The sequence below is a fragment of the Tachyglossus aculeatus genome, chromosome 2 (assembly GCF_015852505.1).
Source record: "Tachyglossus aculeatus isolate mTacAcu1 chromosome 2, mTacAcu1.pri, whole genome shotgun sequence".
NCBI lineage: Eukaryota > Metazoa > Chordata > Mammalia > Monotremata > Tachyglossidae > Tachyglossus > Tachyglossus aculeatus.
Window position 1 is genome coordinate 80768135 of NC_052067.1, and position 21994 is coordinate 80790128.

The following is a 21994-nucleotide window of genomic DNA, read 5'->3' on the forward strand; positions in this document are numbered from 1 at the left end:
TGCAGGGAGGCAATGTTCACACCCCTTAACTAAGCAGAAATTTGCCGCTGCCAGAGGCAAGCTGGTGGCCAGATGTTTCACGCCCTGATATTAATTGTGTATAATTACATAAATCACTGATGAAGTAAATCACGAATATTTTACATACCCATGAAAGCTTATTCACTTCTTTTTTGGCCAATGGATGATTTATTACCCTCAACACCGAGACCTCTAATGGGAAATATTTGTGACCGATAAGAATGATTTCTGACATCATAAATTCAGTTTGGATAGTGGTCAGTGGTCCCTTGAATCTAATTCCTAGTCCCAAGCAATTTGGGGGTTGCTTGTCATTATTTTATTTTTTCCCCCTTTTTCTTAGAAAGGTGGATTGGTTCTTGAGGAACAGTTGTTTCAAGAAATTATTTTCTTTGAAATTGGCAATATAGATAAAATTTTAATCTGAGATTCTGTTAAGGAAGTTTGTTTCCCTTTTCAAAATAAAGGAAACCCATTCAACCAAACGTGGTGTATAGCTTCTGGTCATTTATAACCTCAGTTCATTGTAGCTAGGTCAAACGTTATGTGTCCTTATAGTTTTGGACCACAGAATTTAAGTGCTCATAGTCTATAGTTAGAATGCTAGAAGTTGTAAAATGAAAAATCCCTCATTAAACCAGTTGTGTTTTTCTTGTTCCTTTGGGAGTAGAATACCTTAGGAGTATATCTCTGCCGGTGCCTGTGGTAGTGGAAGATACAAGCAGCAGCAGCGAATATGGCTCGGTTTCCCCAGACACAGACTTAAAGGTGGATCCCTTCTCCTTCAAATCAAGAGCCAAATCCTGTGGGGAAAAGGATGTGAAAGGGATCCGGACCCTCTTTCTGGGGTAAAGACCTGTCTTGATTTGGCTTGAGTGCCCAGGGTTGGGGAGGTGTGTATGGCGGTGGGGAGGGACGCGGGGGGATGCTTCAAAGACTGTGCTTTCGTGGCTGTTTCTTTAAATGAAATTGTGACATGCAGTACTTACATTGTAGCATCCCAGATGAGAATTTTGAAGATCACAGTGCCCCACCTTCCCCCGAAGAAAAGGATTCTGGATTCTTTATGCTGAGGAAGGATAGTGAACGAAGAGCGACCCTGCATAGGATACTAACAGAAGACCAGGATAAGGTTGTGAGGAACTTATTGGAAACCTTAGCCCAGGTAAAATCTTTTGCGAGTTAAGTTAAATTAAGCAAATGCCTTTGATCGGGTCAGAACTGGAATGTGTTGTGTAAGACAGGAGGCTGAAACCAAGACTTAAAGAAAGTGTTCATAGTAAATAAAAATCCCAAAGAGAATACATCAATGCTACAGAAACAGTGATTCATTTATCTGTAACTTAAAAATCTATGAACCGTATTTACCTGGTTTCCCCCAAGAATGTTTTAATTCTAAGTAATGCATTTGGGCTAAGTAAAATCAACCCCAAAGCATCGGATTCTGTATTTCTCCTCAGTTTTTCTCTGTCAACCTAATTGATGCTTTGTTTTTCCTTTAGGAAGAAAGCGTATTCCTGTTTTTCCTTTAGGAAGAAAGTGTATCCCCCCTTTATAGGTTAAGTAATTACCTCTAAACAAAGAGCTTTCTGGTTCTCACAAGTAACCATTAGTTGTTGGGATCCTAACAATAGGCTAAAAATAGAGACATTACAATAACTAAGCACCAGGGCCTCCATTTGTTATGAGCTATGGAGGTTCCCACTCACCCCAGCTGCTAAATCATCACTTGGGTAGTTAAATTCAGAAATCAAGGAGGTGTGATGTAGCTTTCAGTTCCAAGGAACCATTTGGTGCCGTACAGGCAATAAATAGGCCTCCTTTGTGGCCAGGAAGCATTAAGGTCACTCCAAAGAGTGATGGGCAATGGAGAAGAACGTAAGAGTGCAGTGTTACATAATCAGCTAGATAAGCTGATCTAACTGTATATATGGTAGAGGGGGAAAATGCCTGAAGTATGAGTTTCATGATAAAACATTGGCAGAAGGAGGAAGGACCGAAGCAACATGCTTTTTTGTTAGGGAAGCAGAAATGGAGCCAGAGATAGTTGTTTGCTCCACTGAATACAGGCAGTTCATTTTTCCACCAAGATAAGGTTCCAGTTTGTGAATCACCGACATGATTCTGAAACAATTTTCATGACTGGCAATGTCTGCTTCCATTCCTTGACTTCCAGATATAATCTATCAGTGGTATTTATTGAATGCTAACTGTGTGCTGAGCACTATTCTAGGTGCTTGGCAGAGTACGATATAATAGTATAGATAGACATGATCCCCAACCCACAAGGAGTCTAGAGGTGGAGACAGAAATTGAAAGAAATTGCAGTTAGGGGATATATACCAAACTGCTGCGGGCTGGAGGTGGGGTGAATATTAAGTGCCTAAGAGGTACAGATTCAAGTGCATAGACAGTGAAGAGGGGAGAGAAACAAAGGGGAAATGGGGGCTTAGTCAGGAAAGGTCTTTTAGATGGGGTGTAACTTTAGAAATGGCTTTGGAGGTAGGGAGAGAGGTGTTCTGTTCTGTCAGATATGAAGGGGAAGGGAGTTCCAGGCTAAAGGGAAGATGTGGGCAAGGGGTTGGCAGTGAAATAAATGAGATCAGGGTGCAGTGAATAGGCTAGCATTAGAGGAGTAAACTGAGTGTTTGTTCATTCATTCAGTCGTATTTATTGAGCACTTACTATGTGCAGAGCACTGTACTAAGCGCTTGGGAAGTACAAGTTGGCAACATATAAAGACGGTCCCTACCCAACAACGGGCTCACAGTCTAGAAGGAGGAGACAGACAACAAAACAACATATTAACAAAATAAAATAAATAGAATAGTAAATATGTACAAGTAAAATAGAGTAATAAATCTGTACAAACATATATACAGGTGCTGTGGGGAGGGGAAGGAGGTGGGGGGGGGATGGGGAGGGGGAGAGGAAGGAGGGGGCTTAGTCTGGAAAGGCCTCCTGGAGGAGGTGAGCTCTCAGTAGGGCTTTGAAGGGAGAAAGCTAGCTTGACAGATGTGTGGAGGGAGGGCATTCCAGGCCAGGGAGAGGACGTGGGCCAGGGGTCAACGGCTAGACAGGCGAGAATGAGGCACAGTGAGGAGGTTAGCGGCAGAGGAGCGGAGGGTGCGGGCTGGGCTGTAGAAGGAAAGAAGGGGGGTGAGGTAGTAGGGGGTAAGGTGATGGACAGCCTTGAAGCCGAGAGTGAGGAATTTTTGCTTGATGTGTAGTTTGACTGGCAGCCACTGGAGATTTTTGAGGAGGGGAGTGACATGCCCAGAGCATTTCTGCACAAAGATGATCCGGGCAGCAGCATGAAGTATAGACTGAAGTGGGGAGAGAAAGGAGGATGGGAGATCAGAGAGGAGGCTGATGCAGTAATCCAGTCGGGATGGGATGAGAGATTAAACCAGAAGGGTAACGGTTTGGATGGAGAGGAAAGGGCGGATCTTGGCAATGTTGCAGAGGTGAAACTGGCAGGTTTTGGTGACAGATTGGATGTGAGGTGTGAACGAGAGAGCGGAGTTGAGAATGACACCAAGGTTGCAGACTTGTGAGACGGGAAGGATGGTAGTGCCGTCTACAGTGATGGAAAAGTCAGGGAGACAGCAGGGATTGGGAGGGAAGATAAGGAATTCAGTCTTGGACATATTGAGTTTTAGATGGCCGGCAGACATCCAGATGGAGATGTCTTGAAGGCAGGAGAAGGCACGAACCTGAAGGGAGGGAGAGAAAGCAGGGGCAGAGATGTAGATTTGGGTGTCATCAGCGTAGAGATGATAGTTGAAGCTGTGGAAGAGAATGAGTGTAGATAGAGAACAGAAGGGGACCAAGAACTGACCCTTGAGGAACCTCTACAGTAAGGGGATGGGAGGGGGAGGAGGAGTAGGTTAGGTTGTAGTAGGAGATCAGGAAGGTAAGGATAGGAGTGGGAAAGCTAATTTAGTGCCTTAAAGCCTAGAGTGAGGAATTTCTGTTTAATGCAGGTAATTCAGTTTTGGTTTAGGTCATAGTCAAAAATACCTGCTGGTAAATATTTGAAGCCCCAATGTGCTCTTTAGCTTATAAAATATGGAATTTGTAAAGGCTCCAGATCTGAAGGCTTTCTGTAAGAGAGCTGGGAACCAGTTGGTTGGTGTAGCCATGTCTCAATCAGTCAATTGTATTTATTGCATGCTTACTGTGTGCAGAGCACTATGCTAAGCACTTGGGAGAGAGCAATATAACAGAATTGGTCAGCCCGTTCCTTGCCCACAACGAGTTTACAGTATAGATGGCTGTAAATTCTCATTTCAGAAAGGGCAATTCTCTAATCTCCCACTACTGCACTCCCATATCACCTTAGAATTTGGGTACTCATTCCACCCAGTGCCATAGCATGTATATATGTATATGTCTTTATGTAGATTTTAATATTTGTCTTTTCCATTAGAATGTAGACTTTTTGAGGGCAGGGATCATGTCTGCTAATTTCATTGTATTCTCCCAAGTGCTTAATACAGTGCTCTGAACAGAATAGAATAGATTCTGCTGATGATTTGAATTTTATCTAATGACCAGTGGATTCCAGACATCCCAAAGAATTAACTTTTATAGCAAGCACCTGCAGCTCAGCTGCAGTTAGAGAAAAGTCAAGTGCGTGTTCACAGTCAGCTGTGGCCTTAGCCATGGGAAAGAGTGAGGACCATTTTAAAGAAAACCTTTTGAGGAAATAGCCTTAATTTCTCACTCAAAAGGTTTGAGAACTGAAATTGAGAGAGGGAAGTGTGTGTTGGTTTGTTAGAATCTTCTGAGGCCTGTCAAAGGCCCCCATTTGTGTAGATTGTGGTATCTGGGATGCAATCAGGGAAGGCTAGGACTCTGGCCAGCTTCATCCCCATAGCATAGTGGATTGAGCATGGGCCTGGGAGTAAGAAGGTCATGTGTTCTAATCCCAGCTTGTCTGTTGTGTGACCTCAGGCAAGTCACTTTACTTCTCTAGGCCTCAGTTACCTCATCTGTGCAGTGGGGATTGAGACTGTGAGCCCCATGTGGGACAGGGACTGTGTCCAACCTGGTTTGCTTGTATCCACCCCAGCGCTTAGTACAATGACTGGCACATAGTGCTTAAAAATACCACTAGTATTATTATGTGTGTGCTCTCACTTGCATCTCCAGCTTCCCAGACCCAGTGGACCCATTGTCACACTACCCTGCTGCACTGCCTGACCCTGCGACCCAGGCACGAGACAAATCTGAAAGGTCTCATTTATTTGTATCCTGAAACCCTGACATCTGCCCCCGGAAAAAAAAAAAAAAAACAGCTTAAGGTGGCACCATTCTGGGAAAGTGAACATTGAATTAAATTAAGTCTGAGTACCAGAGCAGTGTGGCTCAGTAGAAAGAGCTCGGGCTTGGGAGTCAGAGGTCATTCATTCATGGGTTCAAATCCCGGTTCCGCCAATTGTCAGCTGTGTGACTTTGGGCAAGTCACTTAAGTTCTCTGTGCCTCAGTTACCTCATCTGTAAAATGGGGATTAAGACTGTGAGCCCCCCGAGGGACAACCTGATCACCTTGTAACCTCCCCAGTGCTTAAAACAGTGCTTTGCACATAGTAAGTGCTTAATAAATGCCATCATTATTATTATTATTATTATTACCACCAATACAATGCTCTGCACACAGTGAGTGCACAATAAATATATTTTTTCCCTGCTTCCCTTTTGCATCCAGTTTTATGTAAGTGATTACAATTGATTCACACTTTAGCCTCCTGTTTTAACTACTCTTTAGTTAACCCATAGAATTGTCCCTACATTCTTTTGTCTCCTGCTGGCTAACTGTGCCATTAGTATATGTCTCTTTCCTTATTGATTTCTTTCACTGTTTTTCAGACTGCCATAGTCCATTTATCAGATTAAAGAATTTAGTTCATTTTTTGCTCTTACATTGAGCCCTTACATTCCTAAGCCGTCCTGTAATGCCATTCTTAGCTCAGCCACTGGAATGTTGTTTGACCTCAGTTTAATCTCGCAGAACCTCAGTTTCCGAAATCATCTGTAAAACTGGGATAATAGTATTTGCCACTGCAAACCTCAAAGGGAAGTTTTTGAAGATTAAATTGAGATAACTGGCATTAAATGCTGTGGAAAAATGAAAAAGCCTGATATCATTTCCAAGCATTATTTTTATGATTGATTACTTATTAGCATTCCAGAGCCCTTTTTTTGTCATGGCCCCTTGGATTCGTCCTTCAGGATTCATATTGAGATCTTTGTTTTTTGTACATTATTGAACGCTGCCGCTCACTGATAATAGTAGAGATGAAAATTCTTGTGCGCTAAATTTACTTCAACAGGGAGCTGAAGAACTCAAACTGAAGTGGGAGCACATCACCATGTTGGTCACCAGCTTGAGAGAGTTTGTGAGGTCCACTGACCGGAAAATCATAGCCACCACTTTGTCCAAGCTGAAACTGGAGTTAGACTTTGACAGCCATGGAATCAGTCAGGTTCAAGTGGTGCTGTTTGGGTTTCAAGACGCTGTGAGTACCGAACCTTTTTTTGCAGTTTGTCTTAACCTCAGGCAGGAATCAGCAAAATCATCATCAATCGTATTTATTGAGCGCTTACTATGTGCAGAGCACTGTACTAAGCTCTTGGGAAGTACAAAATAAGATGCAGCATGAAACCTCGGTGGTTCATATGTTTTATTTTCATTACAAACAAAAAACTTCGGCTTCTACAGCCTAGTTGGTTCCGACTGAGACAAGAGAGAGACTTGGAAGCTTGTCAGTATAAAACTTTGGAAGGCCTATTTTGTTTTCCTAGTGCTCGCTCAGTCGCATACTCTGGAAACCCAAAGTTGGGGCAGTTGAGGATTGGAAAGGTAGCCGCTTTGCTTGACACCTGTCTTGTTATTTCTGGAATTTGTGTTCCTTGTTGCTAGAGCTACATTAAACTTGGTCACCATGGAAAAAGGACTAAATTTACAAACATCATCTGCGACTGAACTTTGCACTCATGAACTCATGCAGTAAGGTCATTTGTTTTGAGTGTTTTAGCAGCACCGCGCAGTCTTATATCGCAGTACCACCTGCTGGCTATTTGGAAAACAGAACTTCAGGTTAACTGACCACATCAAATCAATCAATCAATCGTATTTATTGAGCGCTTACTGTGTGCAGAGCCCTGTACTAAGCGCCTGGGAAGTACTAGCTGGCAACATAAAACATCACTTTTTGAGGGATTCCACTGACCTTCTATCAGTGGTGTTTGTTGAGCACTTACTGTGCTAAGTGGTTGGGAGAGTACAGTGTAACAGAGATGACTTTCACATCAGGCAGCTTTGCATCTCTGAATTTTTTCTGTTACAAGCCGTGTTTCCCCACGTGATACATTGGAAACCAGTGAAACCTGGGGTAGAACCGACTGCTCTTCTCCTTGGACAGCATTTCTTTTTCTGATGTTTGGCTCCAGCAACGTCCTCCATCATCATCATCATCATCATCAATCGTATTTATTGAGTGCTTACTGTGTGCAGAGCACTGTACTAAGCGCTTGGGAAGTACAAATTGGCAACATATAGAGACAGTTCCTACCCAACAGTGGGCTTACAGTCTAAAAGGGGGAGACAGAGAACAAAAGTTAATTCCAGAAGGGGGCCTACGTCGAATATTAAATCCAAGCACCCCATTCTTCAAGAGCCCAGTAAAGTTCTCCACCCACAATAAGTTTTCCATACTAATAAAAATGGTGATGTTGATGATGAATTAACTTTCTTGTCACCCTTTCTTCCTCCCTGAAAATTACATGACCAAGTTATATGGTGTTGTGAATAGAGCACGTTCCTGGGAGTCAGAAGGTCGTGGGTTCTAATCCCGGCTCCACCACTTGTCTGCTTTATGACCTTGGGCAAGTCACTTCACTTTTCTGTTATTCAGTCACCTTGTCTGTAAAATGGGGATTGAGACTGTGAACCGCACATGGGAGAGTGACTGTGTCCAACCCGATTTGCTTATATCCACCCCAGCGCTTAGTGCAGTGCCTGGCACGTAGTAAGTGCTTAACAAAAACCATTATTATGTGGTTGTATATTTCCCTCTTGACTTTTAGATAGAGAGTTGATCCAGGTTTGATTTAAGTTGTACAATCAATCAGTCGTATTTACTGAGGGCTTACTGTGTCCTGAGCACTCTGCTAAGTTCTTGGGAGAGAACATTATAGCAGAGTTGGTAGGTATGTTCCCAGCCCACAAGGAGCTCACAGTCTAGAGGGTGCAGTGTGTGGTAACTGATTGGAGGCTAGAAGTTTGAGTTCCAGTCCTTCCATTTGCCTTTGACAGCATCATCAGCCATGCAGTGTACAGTCTACAGAAGGCACCATGCAAGAGACTGGACCAGCTTTGATTAAGAAGACCCAATTCCTGTCTACAAAGAATGTAAAGCCTAGCTAGACCCCACGTATAGAAGACAACAAATAAATCAGATTTATTAGAGTAGCAGTGTGGTCTAGTGGATAGAGCACAGAACTAGGAGTAAGAAAGACCTGGGTTCTAATCCCGGCACCTCCACTTAATAATAATAATAATAGAATTTATAAAGTGCTTACTATGTGCAAAGCACTGTTCTAAGCGCTGGGGAGTTTACAGTGTGATCAGGTTGTCCCACGGGGGGCTCACAGTCTTAATCCCCATTTTACAGATGAGGTAACTGAGGCCCAGAGAAGTTAAGTGACTTGCCCAGAGTCACACAGCTGACAAGTGGTGGAGCCGGGATTTGAACCCATGACCTCTGACTCCAAAGCCCGTGCTCTTCCCACTTGTCTGCTGTGTGACTGTAGGCAAGTCACTTGTCTGTGCCTTAGTTCCCTCATCTGTAAAATGGGGATTAAGACTGTGAGCCCTATGTGGGAGAGGAACTGTGTCCAACCTGGTTATCTTGGATCTACTCCAGTGCTTAGAACAGTGCCTGGCACACAGTAAGCACTTAATAAATACTACCCTATATACTGATGTGCTCTGTGGAGGCCAGGGATATAAGCTGTTGATGTGTGTTCTCAGCTCCTGTCCCGTACAACCATGTGAAGCAACCACCAAGGGCCTCTGCTCCCGGCATAAGAATGACAGCTACTGTAATAATAATAATAATAATAAGAATAAGAATAAGAATAAGAATAATAACAACAACAATAATTTTGGTATTTGTTAAGCGCTTACTATGTACCAAGCACTGTTCTAAGCTCTGGGGGCGATACCAGGTAATCAGGTTGTCCAGCATGGGGCTCACAGTCTTAATCCCCATTTTCCAGATGAGGTAACTGAGGCACAGAGAAGTTAAGTGACTTGCCCAAAGTCACACAGCTGATAAGTAGCGGAACCTGGATTAGAACCCATGACCTCTGACTCCCAAGCCCATGCTCTTTCCACTGAACCACGCTGCTTCTCTGAGTGCACTGCACACACTAAATGCTCAACAAATACCATTGATTGATTGGTCACTGTGGCTATGGGTGTGTCTTGAACGCTGAGCCCCAAGGAACATGAAATTCTTCCCCCCTAGCCATAGTACTCTTTCATATTTGTCTGCAGTTTGTGTACTTGTCCTTGACTTTTATGCCGTTTTAGTGTTTTATTGTTTCATCCTTCCGCTCCCTGCCTTATATTTGTAGACTGTAAAGCCCTTGAGGGCCTTGGATCTGTCCAGTTCCCACCTGTGTATTCTTTCCCAGCATTTAGTGTAGTGCACATTTTGTCTTGTCTTGTGCTGTCGAGTTATTTCCAGCCCACAGTGACACCATGGACACATCTCTCCCAGAATATTCTGCTCTCCACCTCCAATAGTTCTGGTAGCGTATCCATAGAGTTTTCTTAGTGAAGATATGGAAGTGTTTTACCATTGCCTCCTTCCGTGCAGTAAACTTGAGTCTGCGCCTTCGACTCTCTCCCCTGCCGCTGCTGCCCAGCCTGGGTGAGTTTTGACTTGTAGCAGGTTGCCTTCCACTCCCAAGCCACTGGCCAAGCTAGGAGTGGAATGGATCTGCCTCTACTTGACTCTCTCTCCCAAAGCCGAGACTGGTAGAGTACTGGAAACTCTCCAGGTGCGACCCTGAGAGGGAATCTGCACATGCTAAGCACTTAATGAATACTAGTACTACTGCACCACTTTTTATTGGGCTGAGAGGGGACTTACAAAAGAATCAATCAATCAATCAATCGTATTTATTGAGCGCTTACTGTGTGCAGAGCACTGCACTAAGCGCTTGGGAAGTACAAGTTGGCAACATGTAGAGACAGTCCCTACCCAACAGTGGGCTCACAGTCTAGAAGGGGGAGACAGAGAACAAAACCAAACATACTAACAAAATAAAATAAATAGAATAGGTATGTACAAGTAAAATAAATAAATAAATGGAGTAATAAATATGTACAAACATATATACATATATACAGGTGCTGTGGGGAACGGAAGGAGGTAAGACGGGGGGATGGAGAGGGGGAACGAAGGGGAGAGGAAGGAAGGGGCTCAGTCTGGGAAGGCCTCCTGGAGGAAGTGAGCTCTCAGTAGGGCCTTGAAGGGAGGAAGAGAGCTAGCTTGGCGGAGGGGCAGAGGGAGGGCATTCCAGGCCCGGGGGATGACGTGGGCCGGGGGTCGATGGCGGGACAGGCGAGAACGAGGTACGGTGAGGAGATTAGCGGCAGAGGAGCGGAGGGTGCGGGCTGAGGGGAGAGGAAGGAAGGGGCTCAGTCTGGGAAGGCCTCCTGGAGGAGGTGAGCTCTCAGTAGAGCCTTGAAGGCAAGGCCCCTAACGTCTCTCTCTTCCTCCTCAATTCCAACCAGTGGCCTCAGCAGCTATCCCAGTGGCCAGCAGGAGCCCTTTTATCTTGGCTAGGAGCTCCACAGGACAAGGAATGTCCTTCAGCTTAGGGCAGCATGCCTGTTGTAGCCTTCCTCAGGCAGCGGGAACATTGTCTCCCATTTTACAGCTTCCTGTTTCCACCTCTTCCTAATACTCCTTGGTAAGACTACTCAATCAGATTAATCAGTCAGTCTTACTGATTGAGTGTTTGGTGTAGTACAGTGCTCTGCACACAGTAAGCGCTCAATAAATACAATTGATTGATCGATTGGTGTGCGCAGGGCACTGTAATGAGCGCTTGGAAGAGCAAGTCACCTCACTTCTCCGTGCCTGTTACCTCATCTGTAAAATGGGGATGAATGCTGTGAGCTCTGCCCAGTTCCCACCTGTGTATTCTTTCCCAGCATTCAGTGTAGTCCTCTGCACATTTTGTCGTGTCTTATGCTGTCGAGATATTTCTGGGTTATCTCTGCATGGGATAACCTGATTACCTTGTATCTACCCAAGTGCTTAGAACAGTGCTTGGCACACAGTAAGCGCTTAACATATACCAACATTATCATTACAACACAACAATATTACAGACACATCCCTCCCCACAACGATCTTAGTCGGTCAGTCAGTTGTATTTGTTGAAGGCTTACTGTGTGCAGAGCATTGTGCTAAGCAAGTAGGAGAGCACAGTCTGACAATATAACAGACATATTCCCTGCGCACAATGAGTTTACATTCTAGAGGGACTGCCAGCTGGTTTGTTTTGGACTGACTCTGATATTAAATAGATGAGTGTCTGATCCTATCAGGTAGTTAAATTTTATGAACAGAAGGAGCTTTCCCATGGACTGTTTCTTCCTCCAGTGTACACAGAATAACCTGGACCTGGTAGAACTCCAAGTCAGAGAGAGAAAGGGAATGCAAAGGGATAATAATAATAATAATAATAATAATAATAATGGCATTTATTAAGCACTATGTGCAAAGCACTGTTCTATGCGCTGGGGGTTATACAAGGTAATCAGGTTGTCCCACAGGGGGCTCACAGTCTTAATCCCCATTTTACAGATGAGGGAACTGCGGCCCAGAGAAGTTAAGTGACTTGCCCGAGTCATACAGCTGACAAGTGGCTAAGACACTGTCAGAGCCTAAATATCGGGGAAATAAAAGCTATACTATCTGGCCCTTTTCCAGTGGAAAGTGAGCATTTACGGTATCTACCAAAACATAGTGGTCTTGACCTGCCGCTCTCCCCTCCGAGGAAGAGTCTTCTCCAGGGAGGGCATTGGTAAAGTCAAGCTTCCAGTGGGTCTCCTATAACTTTCTGCATAAATTTTCTCTGAGATCCACTAGTCAGTAAGTTCCTGTGGTCAGGGATCGTGCTTACCCATTCTGCTGTAATAATAATAATAATGTTGGTATTTGTTGAGTGCTTACTATGTGCAAAGCACTGTTCTAAGCGCTGGGGGGATACAAGGTGATCAGGTTGTCCCACGTGGGGCTCACAGTCTTAATCTCCGTTTTACAGATGAGGGAACTGAGGCACACAGAAGTTAAGCGACTTGCCCAAAGTCACACAGCTGACAATTGGCGGAGTCGGGATTTGAACCCATGAGCTCTGACTCCAAAGCCCATGCTCTTTCCACTGAGCCACTCTCCCAAGTACTTAGTACAGTGCTCTGCACAGAGTAAGTGCTCAGAGAAGACCATTGATTGATGATTTGATTGATGCTCGAGGAGCAGAACTGTCTTAGGTTAGGCACGGGTGAAGTGTAATACTTAGTTTATTGGCAAACAGTTGTACCTCTCACACCCTTTTCTAAGTTAGGGGATTTACAGGGACCCTACCAGCTACCAGGACATGTGATAATAATAATTATTATTAATTGTGGTATTTGTTAAGCACCTACTATATGTCAAGCACTATTCTAAGTGGTGGAGTAGATACAAGTAAATCAGTTTGGACACAGTCCCTTCCCACTTGGGGGTCACAGACTTAATCCCCGTTTTACAGATGAGGTAACGGAGGCACAGAGAAGTGAAGTGACTTGCCCAACGCAACACAGCAGACATGTGGCAGAGCCGGGAGTAGAACCCACGTCCTCTGACTCCAAAGCCTGTGCACTTTCCACTGGGCCACACTGTTCTTCCAAGGAGTCAGCTGGCAGGCTTCACCACAAGACTTAGGGGATCCAGCCAGACAGCCACCACGCTGTTCCAGGCACTTCTCCCCCTTTTAGACTGTGAGCCCACTGTTGGGTAGGGACTGTCTCGCTATGTTGCCAACTTGTACTTCCCAAGCACTTAGTACAGTGCTCTGCACACAGTAAGCGCTCAATAAATACGATTGATTGATTGATTCTCGTATCATGGCTTGACCACTGCATCAGCCTTCTCACAGATCTCCCCATCATCAGTCTCTCCCCTTTGCACTTCACACTCTGCTCTGCTGCCCAGATCATTTTTCTAAAATGACAGTCATTCCTGTCAACTGGTTTTCTATCACTCAACTAACTCTTTCCCCGCTTTTTCTTTTCTTTTCTTTTCTTTTCTTTTCTTTTCTTTTCTTATACAGCCCATCTCTTTGTTCCTCTCAAGCCAACCACTGTGCCTTCCTCTCCTCTCTTCCACCCCCAGCCTCTTGCTCACACTCTCCCCTGCCTGGAATTCCTTCCCCGCTTCATATCCTCCACAGCTCCTCTTCCACCTTCAAAGAATTACAGAAATCACATCTCTTCTAAGGGAACACCCTTGATTAAGATCTAATCTCTGCACATAATAAAAACAAAATAATAATAACAATAATAAACTCCTTGCTCCTTGTAGATTGCTTTTTTTTGAAGTCCTTTCTCATCAATTGCCTCTTTATCACAACGTCCTTGTGAAGCAGAAATTATTATCCCCATTTTACAGATGAGTTAACTGAAGCCCAGGAAGGTTAAAGGACTTGCCTGAGGTCACACAGCAGGCCGGGGCAGGGCATGGAGTAGAACCAGATCTCTAGATTCCCAGCTTTGTGCTCTTTCCATTGCACCATTTTGCCTTACCTCGTAGCAATAATAATAACAATAATAATAATAATAATAATGGCATTTATTAAGCTCTTTCTATGTGCAAAGCACTGTGCTAAGCACTGGGGATGTTACAAGATGATCAGGTTGTCCCATGGGGGGCTCACAGTCTTAATCCCCATTTTACAGATGAGGTAACTGAGGCACAGAGAAGTTAAGTGACTTGCCCAAAGTCACACAGCTGACAGTTGGCGGAGCCGAGATTTGAACCCTTGACCTCTGACTCCAAAGCCCGTTCTCTTTCCATTGAGCCACGCTGCTTTTCATGCTTCCTAAGAACTTAAGTACTCACAAACCCCCTTGGCACATATGTACACAATTTACATGCTCTATTTCTATCTCCTATCTGTAATTTACTTTAGTGTCCCTCTTCTCTGCTTTAATGTAAGCTTTTGGAGGGCAGGTATCTCCTGAGTGCTTAGTACAGTGCTCTGTACACAGTAGGAGCTCAATAAAAACCACTGATGCATTGTTGATTTGTTGTTTTCTAGGACAGCTGAGTCTTCTGTGCACTTGAATCTATGACCCTTGGGCATTTGATATTCACTCTACCTTAAGCCCCACAGCACTTCTGTACATATCCATAAATTAAAGAGCACAGGCTTTGGAGTCAGTGGTCATGGGTTCAAATCCCAGCTCTGCCAATTGTCAGCTATATGACTTTGGGCAAGTCACTTAACTTCACTGTGCCTCAGTTACCTCATCTGTAAAATGAGGATTGACTGTGAGCCCCCCGTGGGACAACCTGATCACCTTGTAACCTCCCCAGAGCTTAGAACAGTGCTTTGCACATAGTAAGCGCTTAACAAATGCCATCATCATTATTCTATATTGTAATTTTTTAAATGATATTAGCGTCTTCCCTTCTAGACTGTAAGCTTGCTGTGGGCAGGAAATGTGTCTACCAATTCTGCTGTACTGTACTCTCCGAAGCACTTAGTACACAGTAAGCGCTCCATAAATACCATTGATGATGGTGATGATGATGACAACTCTTCAGACACAGACTCGTGGCTAACCAAAAATTTTGATTATCCAGCACCTTCCATTCCTCCAGCATTCCTTCAACATTCTCCCAGCATTTCATTCATTCATTCAATCCTATTTATTGAGGGTTTCTTGTGTGCAGAGCACTGTACTAAGTGCTTGGGTGGGCACAATATAACAATAAACTGACACATTCCCTGCCTACAAACACCCTACCGTCTAGAGAGCGCTTAGACGGATCAGCGCTTAGAACAGTGCTTTGCACATAGTAAGCGCTTAATAAATGCCATTATTATTATTATTATTATTAGAGAGGGAGACAAACAGCCTCCAGTCTCACGGCCTAGGGAGGCAGGAAGAATCAGTGAACATACCTACATTCATACTCAGCGTCGATCATCTATATCCTCAATTCCACCACGGCCAGCCAGTGAAGCAGTACATGTTCCATTTACCACTAGGCTGTGCTGGAGAATAGTCTGTAATGAAAAGCAGCAGTTTCCTGATGCCAAAAGCACTCCTTACACCCTTTTTTTTTAAAAAAAAATGTTTTGAATTTTCCTCTTTCACTTCTTCCACATCCCTCTTGACACGCAGTACAGATAACATTTTCTTCAACTGTGTTATAAAGTTTCAAAGTTCAGATCCCCCTTCCATTTCAGATGGCTCCCCTGGTCTGTTTGTATGGGGGAATCACAATTGCCTGGTTTTATTTATTCAGGAAGAAAATGAACTTATTGATCAATAAAAACAATAATTGCGAACATCGAGTAGCCCAGTTGGTATGTTTTTAATTTAGCAAAAGAAAAGCTCTAAATGCCATTCTCTTTCTCCAGGTCAATAAAGTTCTCCGGAACCATAACATCAAGCCACACTGGATGTTTGCCTTGGACAGTATCATTCGAAAGGCTGTGCAGACAGCAATTACCATTCTGGTTCCAGGTTAGGCACATTTTATTACTCTGCAGATAGTAGCGTTGATGACTTTAGAGATTGTCGATTTGGGATTCCTAATGGCTCATTCGTACTTTTAACTCCAAACTGGCCTTCTTTTAGTTGATGACGACCTGTATTTGTTAGGCATCATTTGTGTTTGTGGGATCTTTTCTTTAAAGACGACGACTCACGTGATCCTAGGACCTGTCCGTCCTATCCCACTAAGGCTCTCTGATGGGAGGAGAAAGGACACCTGGCAGACTAGATAGAACTGAGGCAATATTTACAAGGACCCAGCCAGCTTAAAAGTAAATATTAAAAAGGTCCAAGCAAATGAGTAAGGAGAGTCCTCTCATGCTGCCTTAATAAAGTGGTTTACCAAAGGGGCTTGGTCAGAGTGCCACTGAGTGTTCTGTGAAGTAGCACTAATCTTAATCGTTCTGGTTGAAAATTGCTGCATTGCATCAGACAGTATAGGCTGTGAACTAAAAGGGAGGTATGTTCCCCAGACCCTATCTTCAAATTACTTTTAATCATAAGGGGCCTAGACAAGTCAGAAATTGTACATTGATGACAAAAAGACTAAAGTGCATTCATACACAAAAACATATATTCTAACTTAGATAAATATACTTGCCCTTTGTGTTGGAAGGAAAATCACTATTGATTATACATGCAGGAAACCTAAACATGGACACCTGTACTTTGGTTGTGCTCACCTAGTCTGTGTGATAAGGACTGTGATAATAATAATGGTATTTGTTAAGCCCTCACTATGTGCCAAGCACTGTACTAAGCGCCGTGGTAGGTACAAGGTGATCAAAGCCCTACTGAGAGCTCACCTCCTCCTGGAGGCTTTCCCAGACTGAGCCCCCTTTCTCCTCTCCTCCTCCCCATCCCCCCCGCCCTACCTCCTTCCCCTCCCCACAGCACTTGTAGGTATTTGTACAGATTTATCACTGTATTTATTTTACTTGTACATATTTACTATTCTATTTATTTTGTTAATGATGTACATTTAGCTTTAATTCTATTTGTTCTGACAATTTTGACACCTGTCTGCATGTTTTGTTTTGTTGTCTGTCTCCCAGTTCTAGACTGTGAGCCCGTTGTTGGATAGGGACCGTCTCTATATGTTGCCGACTTGTACTTCCCAAGCAGTTTGTATAGTGCTCTGCACACAGTAAGCCCTCAATAAATACAATTGAATGAATGAATGAATAACACATCATCATCATCATCATCAATCGTATTTATTGAGCGCTTACTATGTGCAGAGCACTGTACTAAGCGCTTGGGAAGTACAAATTGGCAACATATAGAGACAGTCCCTACCCAATAGTGGGCTCACAGTCTAAAAGGGGGAGACAGAGAACAAAACCAAACATACTAACAAAATAAAATAAATAGAATAGATATGTACAAATAAATTAAATAAATAAATAGAGTAAAAAAATATGTACAAACATATACATATATACAGGTGCTGTGGGGAAGGGGGGGAGGTAAGATGGGGGGATGGAGAGGGGGACGAGGGGGAGAGGAAGGAAGGGGCTCAGTCTGGGAAGGCCTCCTGGAGGAGGTGAGCTCTCAGCAGGGCCTTGAAGGGAGGAAGAGAGCTAGCTCGGCGGATGGGCAGAGGGAGGGCATTCCAGGCCCGGGGGATGACGTGGGCCGGGGGTGGATGGCAGGACAGGCGAGAGCGAGGTACGGTGAGGAGATTAGCGGCGGAGGAGCCGAGGGTGCGGACTGGGCTGTAGAAGGAGAGAAGGGAGGTGAGGTAGGAGGGGGCGAGGTGATGGACAGCCTTGAAGCCCAGGGTGAGGAGTGACACAGTGACACAGTGACACAGTCCCTGTCCTACATGGGGCTCACAGTCTAGGCTCAAAGGAGAGAGAATAGGTAGCTATCTCTTGGGCTTTTTTCCACCACACCCAATCCCATAAATGAAATTCACCAACAGTTGTGTGATGTTTGAACACGATGGGCACACACAAACTACCTTATCTAATGTGGACTGACCGAAGAAGGAAGTAATGAGTAGAGGTTAGTGATGAGTGAGGGCTAGGTAACCCTAGGGTCTGGGAAGGCTCTATAAAGATGGAGAGTTTTTTGACAATACTTTGAAAGATGGGAAGAGCAAGTTTTCATTGAGGGCAGGCCTGTGGGGCAGCTTAAGCAAAGGTTTATGGCAGAGGGATACCAGGGAGTCTGGGCTAGCTGAAGTGTAGGTTTTGGATGGTGAGGACAGGAGAAACTGGAGTTCATGAACAGACCTCTAAACTTGATCCTGAAAGTATCCGGGCCTTGGTGGTATTGGCCTTTTCTGTGTGGGCCTCAGTCATATCAACCCTGTCTGTTTGGGCCTTGGTGATATTGGCCCTGGCAGAATCCTGTATTTGACTGAAATTAACAATAACTGACATCAGCCAACCAATGACAGCTGGATTATTCTTTCTTGTGATAGTTCAGCCGGCCTGGACTAAAAAAACTTACAAACAAGTTCATTTTCTCATGAGATTATGGTCTCTTTGGCCTGGGAATCTGCTTGTTTGACAGAAGCTCTGTGGATATGTTGGTGACTGTTTTCTACCCTGTCCACCTTCATCCTGCCTGCACCCTGGGAACTGCCCTGAGCCCAGCTGGGACAGCAATCAATCAATCGTATTTATTGAGCACTTACTATGTGCAGAGCACTGTACTAAGCTCTTGGGAAACTACAGTATAACAGAGTTGGTAGACATGTTCCCTGCCCACTGGGAGAAGCAGTGTTGCCAAGTGGATAGAGCATGGGCCTGGGAATCAGCAGGTCATGGGTTCTAATCCCGGCTCTGTCATGTGTCTGCTGTGTGATCTTGGGCAAGTCACTTCACTTCTCTGGGCCTCATCTGGAAAATGGGGACTAAAGGTGTGAGCCCTTTGTGGGACAGGGACTATGTCCAACCTGATTACCTCGTATCTGCCCCAGTGCTTAGAACAGCACCTGCACATAGTAAGCGCTTAACAAGTGCCAAAATTATTATTATTATTATTACAGTCTAGAGGGAGAGATAGACATTAATGCAAATAAACAGATTACAGATATGTACATAAATTCTCTGGGACTGAGGGAGAGGTGGATATAGGGTGCAAATCCAAGTGGAAAGGTAACACAGAAGAGAATGGAAGAAGCAGGAAAGGCCTCTTGGAGGAATTGTGCTTTTAATAAGGCTTTGAAATGAGGAAAGTGATCGTCTCTGGTTATGAAGAGGGAGGCATTCCAGGCCAGAGGCAGGACATGAGTGAGAGATTGGCGGCAAGATAGACAAGATCGATGCACAATGAGTAGGTTAGCATTAGAGGACCAAAGTTTGTGGGCTGGGTTGTAGTAGGAAAGCAGTGAGGTAAGATAGGAGGGGGCAAGGTGATTGAGTGTGTCAAAGCCTATGGTAAAGAGTTTCTGTTTGACATGGAGGTGGATGGACAATCACTGAAGGTTCTTGAGTGGGGAAGCATGAACTGGATGGTGTCGTAAAAAAAAATTATCCAGGCAGCAGAATGAAGTAAGGACTGGAGTGGGGAGAGACGGGAGGCAGGGAGGTCTGGAAGGAGGTTGATACGATGATCAAGGCAGACTAGGATAACTGCTTGTATTATCGTGGTAGCAGTTTGGGTAGAGAGGAAAGGGAGGATTGTACTGATGTTATGAAGGTTGAACCGACAGGCTTTGGTGACAGATTGAATATCAGAGTTGAATGAGAGAGATAATAGTTGAGGATAATATCAAGGTCACGGGCTTGTGAGACAGGGAGAATGGTGGTGCTGTCTACGGTGATGGGAAAGTCAAGGGGAGGAGAGTTTGGTTGGGAAGATAAGGAGCTCTGTTTTGGGCATCGAAATAAAGACATTCTGAAGGCAGGAGGTAATGCAAGACTGCTGAGAAGGAGAGAAATCAGGGCTGCAGTTGTATAGATTTGGGAGTCATCCACATAGAGATGATAATTGATGCCATGGGAGCAAATGAGGTCTCCTAGGGAATGGGTGTAAATGGAGAATAGAAGGGGACCCAGAACTGAGCCTTGAGGGACTCCCTCTGTTAGAGGGTGGGAGACAGAGGAGGAGCCTGTGAAAGAGACTGCGAACGAGTGGCCAGGGAGATAGGAGGAGACAGGAGTGAAGCCAAGGTTGGATAATGTTTCCAGGAGAAGGGGATGGTCCACTCTGTTGAGGGCAGCTGAAAGGTCAAGGAGGTTTAGAATGGAGTAGAGGCTATTGGATTTGGGAACAAAGAGATCATTAGTGACCTTTGAGAGGGCAATTTCTGTCAAGTAAAGGGGGTGGAAGCCAGATTGGAGAGGAAGTGGAGATAGCGGGCATAGACAACTCGCTCAGGGAGTTTAGAAAGCAATGGTAGGAGGGAGATGGAATGATAACTGGAGGGAGCTGTGGAGTCAAGGGAAGGCGTTTTTTATAGGATAGGGAAGACATGAGCATGATTGTAACAATGGGGAAAAACCACTGGAGAGTGGACAGTTGAAGATGGCTTTCTGGGAGGGGAGGAGGGAGGGAGCAAGCGCTTGGATAAGGTGTGAAGGGTTGGGGTGGATTTTGAGAGGAGACAGGAGAACGCCTCTTAAGATACTCCTGGGAAAGATGGGAGAGTTAGAAAGTGTGGAAGGAGGGAACACAGCCATCACAAATACCACTATTATTGTTGTTACTATTATTATTAGGAGATTCGATCTTTCTTCTCTGCAAAATTCATTCTGGCCATCCGGCATGTGTTTACTCAGGGAGCCGTCTTCTTGAAGGCATGGAAGGGAGTGGAGGGAGGAGAATAGGTTTCATATTGGTGCTTGGGAAAGGAGACCTTTCTAATGTTAATAGAAGGCATTCACTCTGTTGTATGTAGTTTTATTATTGTCTAAGAAAAAACTGCAATTCCATGGGAAAATAAAAGACATTAATTGAGTGGATAGATTTTGTAAGAGTAGATAATGAAGCAGCATGGCCTAGTGGAAAGAGCACGGGCCTGGGTGTCAGAAGTACCTGAGATCTAATCCCAGGTCCACCATTTGTTTGCTGCATGACCTTGGGCAAGTCACTCAACTTCTCTGGGCCTCAGTTCCCTTATCTGTAAAATGGGGGTTAAGACTGTGAGCCCTATGCAGGACATGGACTTTGTCCAACCTGATTAGCTTGCATCTTCCCCAGCACTTAGTATAGTGCCTGGCACATAGTAAGCACGTAACACATACCATAAGAAGGTGGTTTTGGCCTTTTCTAGGTTTTTAACATTTCCTGCAGAATTTATTTTTAAATACTCCCAGAGTTAAGCCACAAATACTTTCTAAATATGGAGTGTTGCTTATGTTGCCAATTTTCCCCCTTGATCATTCTTTTTCCCCAAATGCCAGCTCTTCAGGAACCTCTTTCTCAAGTTTGGTTGGTGAGCTCAGAAACTGGAACCATCATTTGTCTAATATGCACATTTGTGTTAATACTTTGGTTACCACTCTCTTTATAGAACTGAGGCCACATTTTAGCCTGGCGTCTGAGAGTGATACAGCCGACCAGGAAGATCTAGAAGTTGACGATGACAATGAGGAGCAACCGCAGAATCAAACAAGCCAACGACCTCCTGCTCTAACAGAAGATGCTGTGGCCACCTCAGGGGTGAGCACACTCAGTTCAACTGTATCCCATGATTCCCAGAATGCGAACAGATCATTGAACGTGCAGTTGGGGAGGATGAAAATACAGACCAATAAGTGAGTATGAGCTTTATTTTTATTAAACCAGTGCCCCCACCATCATGCTGTTTTACTATGGTCATAGAAAATCCAAGGATTTCGGGACTGTGAGCTCTCTGTGGGCAGGGGATGTGTCTACTGATTCCATTACGTTGTACTCTCCCAAATGATAGTAATAATGATGGCATTTGTTAAGTGCTTGCTATGTGCAAAGCACTGTTCAAAGCGCCGGGGGGATACAAGGTGATCACGTTGTCCCATGTGGGGCTCACAGTCTTAATCCCCATTTTACAGACGAGGCTCAGAGAAGTTAAGTGACTTGCCCAAGCTCACACAGCAGATGTGGGGGAGCCGGGATTAGAACCCATGACCTATGACTCCCAAGCCCGTGCTCTTTCCACTGAGCCACGCTGAGTAC

General features: G+C 44.5%; 1 protein-coding gene and 1 non-coding gene across 2 annotated transcripts in view; one reads left to right on the forward strand and one right to left on the reverse strand.

Moving 5' to 3' along the window:
• MAP3K5 (mitogen-activated protein kinase kinase kinase 5) overlaps nucleotides 1-21994 on the forward strand; it is a 227557-nt gene that overhangs the window by 198144 nt on the left and 7419 nt on the right. The window contains exons 22-26 of the mRNA XM_038766261.1: nucleotides 692-869; nucleotides 1018-1186; nucleotides 6360-6545; nucleotides 15745-15850; nucleotides 21351-21594. Of these exons, the coding sequence (XP_038622189.1) occupies nucleotides 692-869; nucleotides 1018-1186; nucleotides 6360-6545; nucleotides 15745-15850; nucleotides 21351-21594 (883 nt within the window). The remainder of the gene's footprint in view (nucleotides 1-691; nucleotides 870-1017; nucleotides 1187-6359; nucleotides 6546-15744; nucleotides 15851-21350; nucleotides 21595-21994) is intronic.
• On the reverse strand, nucleotides 9979-10116 carry LOC119924477. The gene has a single exon (XR_005449189.1). It is a non-coding gene; the product is annotated as a small nucleolar RNA SNORA7 (small nucleolar RNA).